Source organism: Silurus meridionalis, chromosome 5 (genome assembly GCF_014805685.1).
Source record: "Silurus meridionalis isolate SWU-2019-XX chromosome 5, ASM1480568v1, whole genome shotgun sequence".
NCBI classification, from domain to species: Eukaryota; Metazoa; Chordata; class Actinopteri; order Siluriformes; family Siluridae; genus Silurus; species Silurus meridionalis.
Window position 1 is genome coordinate 23,596,769 of NC_060888.1, and position 5,473 is coordinate 23,602,241.

A 5,473-nucleotide genomic window follows, 5' to 3' on the forward strand; every position below is an offset into this window, starting at 1 on the left:
TAGTGAACATCTAAAATGTCTGATTACATTTGTATAGTCCAGTTGGAACACTTGGCTCATATATATGTATTTTTATATATATATATATACATTTTTTTTTATATATTTTTTTTAAACGTGTGGTTATTATGATCTGTACTTTTAATAAATGATTGAATGTTTGATGGCTTAATGCCTGCAATGATTATAATTGAAAATATATTTTTTTAGGTCAGTTATTATTATTATTATTATTATTATTATTATGGCAATATATCATAAAAAAATATATATTATTAAATAAAATTTTGTGAGAATCTTTGCTCAGTATCTCTTTTCTCTCTCTTTTTGTATTTTTATTTTGCTTTCAGTAAATTTTCTTCTTATTTCTTGCCAGAGTTCCTGGAGAGCGTGTTGGTGATTTATGAGGACCTGCTCGAGGGAAAGAACCCCAATGCCGTGATCGTCCCGACCTCTGAATCACCCGAAACGATATCCAGTGAGGAGACAGACGTGCAGGAGGGGGTCGATTCTTCCGTCCTGCTCAAGTGCATCGAAGGATTGTGTGAACGTTTTAAACACAAGTAAGACACTAGGATATTACATTTTTCTTTGGTTTATATAATAGAATTGACAGGGATGTGTAATGTATTTACACAATATTGACAACATTTGTGGATACCCCACCAGAAGATTCGTATGTGCCCATTTTTGTTATAATAATCTTCACTCTTCTGGGAAGATGTTCCACCAGATTTTGTGTGCTTGTTTTGATTTGTGATCATTCAGCCATAAGGGTTTGCAGTAAAGTCAGGTACTGATGTCGGTGAGGTGAGGAAGTGTTCAGTAAGGTTGAGGTCAGCGTTCTTTAGCAGGACACTCAAGATCTTCCACTCCGACCCTTGTACAAAATAGCACTGGGGCATTTTCGCACTGGAAAAAGTTTGGGTCTTCTAGTTCAAGTGAAGGAAAAATTTAATGAATCCACACCCAAAGACACCCTATACAATGGTGGGCCACCAACTTTGTGGCAACAATCTGGGGAAGAAGCGCACATCACTAGAAAAGTGAATTTGTGAATTTGTAGAAATTGTGCATATAGTGTATATATAATTAATATATAGTTATTCATGAGTGCTGTTCAGTAAATATATCTATCAAGCTAAAACACAAAAACACATGTATTATAAAAGTATCTATTTCAAGCCTTTTAGCATCTACTGTACAAATATCACAAAAACAGCAATGTGTAATTTTTTTGTTTATTTATTTATTGGTTATTAGTCATAGTGAGAATCCGACATCATCCGTGAGCCTCAAACATTAGCATTGATCTTAGTGAAAAAGTTCTTAAATATTAAAAAAAAATTTTTTGCAACTGTATTTTAGTTAAAAAAAAAAAAAAAAAATATATATATATATATATATATATATATATATATATATATATATATATATATATATATATAAACTATATTTTAAAGGGTTGCTTATTGAGATTGTAATAATGGAAAAAGTAGAAAAAGAATAATACAAACATGTTAAGCTTCAGCATTGAATAATGCCGTATTCTTGCCATCTGATGACAACTCAGTAGAATCTTGAGACTCAGTAATAATTCTCATAATCATAATGCACTATTACTTCATTTAAGTGGACAACAAGACATCGAGCGTTTTCACAACTCATGCCTTGGTGTGTATTTTTTACATTTTGAGAAAATCCTCATTCATACACTTCTAAAATCTGCTTTAAAACAAGACCACTAACAGTTTCAAGAAGTGTGAATTTCAAGAAAATGTTTTTTTTTTGTTATTTGTTTAAATCATATTTCATAAAACTACTCGAAAATAGTTTATATATTTTATATATCTTTCTACAATTTGCATTGTACCAAAACTCTCATACAGCATTTAAAACGTTGATTGTGATTCACAAAATTTTTTAATAATGAATTCTACTAGCCTAAGACCCAACAATGAGTGTCTCTTTTTTTTTTTTTTTTTTTTTACTAGACATCCACCTCTCCCTGCTATTAAGGAGGCTCTGGAGAGTTGCACACGAGTCTCTTACTACGGGTTCCTCATGGCTTTGGCCAAACACGAAGGAATCAGTCAAGAAATTGGTGAGGTCTACTAAACCAACAAGAGCCAACAAAAACCACAGGCTTCTCAGTAATTAAATTCATATATGAATATATAAAAAAAATCTAATTCAATAATTAGATGAACAGTTGGTCAATTTCAAGCTATTTATGATGATAATTGTGTGAAAATATCATACCTTGTTGAAATTCTTTTGAAAAACGTCCATTCATGGAAAAATGAAGGATAATTTATTATATATTTATATATACACAATGACCAGGCATAACATTATGACCGCCTTCCTAATATTGTGTTGGTCCCCCTTTTGCCACCAAAACAGTTTTGACCCATGGAGCATTAACACCATTAACTTCTTCAGCAGTTTGATCTACAGGAGCTCGTCTGTTGGATCGGACCACACTTCGCTCCCCATGCGCATAAATGGTTCACCACTGTTCCTTTCTTGGAGCACTTTTGATAGATACTGAGCACTGCAGACCAGGAACATCCCACAAGAGCTGCGGTTTTGGAGATGCTCTGACCCAGTCGTCTAGACGTCACAATTTGGCCCTCATCCAACTCACTCAAATTATTACGCTCGCCCATTTTTCCTGCTTCTAACATCAACTTTGAGGACAAAATGTTCACTTCACCGCTCATAATGTTATTATATCATAATGTTATGCTGATCAGCAGTGTATCTCTTGAGTATGTTTTTATTCTCATAACATTCAAACATTATTTCTAATGTAAAAAGCAATATTTTGTAAATATTGTGTATTTAATAGTTATAGAAGTGCAGACTGTGCAGGTATGGAATGCTGTATAGTATTGAGTAGAACACCAGTTTACTTGTCTTTATTCTTCTCCAGGCGCTCTTCCGAACAGATCAGACCTGCTCATCGACCCTGAGATGGATCAGGAATTGGAGAGGCTGTGAGTACTGTTATCCGTTTTCAGTTTAGTTTAGCAAAAAACACTGCAGCACAGATGTTATTTACGCTTTTCATATTTACACAGTTTATAATATATATATTTTTTTAAAGCTAGTGTCAGGAAATATTTCATATCTTTATATAGTTATAATACCATTCGTAATTGACCTAGTTTGTGTGACTTCTTATCTTTCCTTGCATATTGTCATGCTGCGACGGGCATATCTTTATAATAGATGCTTACGTTTGTACCAAGAACAGCTTGACCTTTAACAATGTTTTTGTTTGTCATGTACTAAAAAGTTGCACAATGGTCTCATAGTCATCATGGGGGTTTATATAGGCACTTACTGGTGTCTGTGTAAAAATAACAGCTAGCATGCATCCAATCGAAACACAGATTTTGTTCAGAAGGTCCCTCTAACAGACGGTTCTACTGAGAATCCTGGGATTTGAACACACCTAACCTTTAAAGTTCATTGTATGATGTCTATCTGTGTGTGTGTTTATCGTGTTGTTGTAGTGTAGCTCAGGTGGCCATCAGTCCGACATCGAACAGCAGCAGTAGCGCACAAGGCCTGAAGGAGCCGTGCAGGAAACCGTCACCACGTAAATCCCTGCACCAGCGCAAGAGGATTGAGATGGAGAGCGATGGCTCCACTGAGGAGACTGACTCATCCGAGAATTAAGAAACATGCTACACCATGGTAAACATTGGCATGTCCAAACGTTTTAGAGATATGTTGCTGCTCATTTATAAGTTTTAATCTTGTTCTTAAAATGGTACATTTCCTCACTTTAAACATTTCATATTTTTTCCCGTGTTCTATTGTAAATAAAATATAAATTTATGAAATTTGCAAATCATTGCATTCTGTTTGTATACACATTTTACACAGCATCCAGAATATTTTTGGAATTGGGGTTGTACGTCAATGAGGCAGATTCTTATCAGAGAACTGCTCAGATACAAATAAATGTTTTAATGTATTTATAATATATAGTTATGTATAGTACATTTATGACTGTGTATATAGAAACACAGCTAGTATTCAAAAGTTGCATCTTTTTTGTAATGTGTGAAATATAAATAACTGCATTGGACAACAAATTAGCTGTGAAAATTAGTTTTTTGTTCTCTTTTCATTTGACTGACACATTTTTACATTTACATTTATTTACTGAGCAGATGCTCATATTGTGGAAATGAACAGCAGTTGTAGCATGTTTAAGGAGAACATCTCGAAGGAACCAGAAGACCACCAATAGTGAGATTCAGTGTGTTTATTCTGCAGCAAGGGAGAAATCATCAGAGTCTCAACCTTGGAAACAGCTTCTCCCTTTCTGGCATACAGAGAAAACTTTTTTGGAGGGAGAAGACCTCAATGCATGGCTCATCAGCCTCATGCACTCAGACCGAGGATGATACATTCACACGTGCAGCACCAAAATTCCAGGGGTGTCACACCAATAAAGCCCCCACGCAAACATAACATGAATAAAGGTTCCACTAACTGAACAATGGGATCCATTATACCTTTTTATATCTGGGGCAACATTTTGCAGAGTTCAAAATCATTTCTATTAAAGCAAATAAACCTTTTAGACACAATTACAAACAAATATTATTCTGCAGCAGCTACACTGTGTGATGAAAAACCAATAATTTATCCCCAGTTTTTCCCCTTGCCCACACTGATGGTGATTATCCAAAATGTAATGGTGTTTGCAGTTTACTTCATTATTTATGTATGGTTTGGCTAGAGCTACAAGGCTAGTGCAGCTTAAAAATATACTGCTTTGCATCTCCTCTGGCATCCTAATTTTTGCTTACAAAGCCAAAAATGGACCTTACAGCACTTATCTAACCCCACACCCAACCTAGGTGGTGGAACAAACTTTAACTTGTAAATGATTATGATCATCAGTAATAAAGTGGTAAATGACCTGCTACTCATCTGATTAGAGTTGCATCTCCTTGCTTCTGTTGCCTGATCCTTTTCTATCAGTAATTAAATCAGCATCTATTTAAAAAACAGACCCTTGCTTTTCTGACTGAATTCTCTCTGAACAAAGCATAAGACCGATGCTATTTAGTGTTTGTCCTATGTATCAATGGTAGCACTTCTGTAAGGGCATCTTACACTTCAGCTATTTAGCTTGAATTTATTCTCTGCTGTAAAGTAGGAATCTGACTTTTGTGTATTATCTGCTTAACTCAGATGGTTCTAGAGTTGTGCTATTTGAATTGTGTTATTGTACAGAATTGTTGGGCAGTATATTGAAGGTGTAACCGAAGGAACCGTTTTGTCCATCGTGGGGAGACCCCTTAATTAGTCCTGGTGCAGTCAGGCTGCATGAGAATTCACATCATTAGTTAAATGATCTTGACCTGTGTGTAATTACAGTGTTAAACAACCTCAGTATGATTACACACAATTTAGTGACAGTGACAGCACCATTGCTAAAGAA

At 34.9% G+C, this 5,473-nt stretch overlaps 1 protein-coding gene across 2 annotated transcripts in view; it reads left to right on the plus strand.

The window, feature by feature from the left end:
• Positions 1–3,865, plus strand: part of cstpp1 (centriolar satellite-associated tubulin polyglutamylase complex regulator 1) — a 6,752-nt gene extending 2,887 nt beyond the window's left edge. For both annotated transcript variants that reach the window (XM_046849795.1, XM_046849796.1), the window contains exons 6-9: positions 377–563; positions 1,995–2,104; positions 2,939–3,002; positions 3,525–3,865. In XM_046849795.1, the coding sequence (XP_046705751.1) occupies positions 377–563; positions 1,995–2,104; positions 2,939–3,002; positions 3,525–3,690 (527 nt within the window). In that variant the 3' untranslated portion in view covers positions 3,691–3,865. The remainder of the gene's footprint in view (positions 1–376; positions 564–1,994; positions 2,105–2,938; positions 3,003–3,524) is intronic.
• The last annotated feature ends 1,608 nt before the right edge of the window (positions 3,866–5,473 follow it).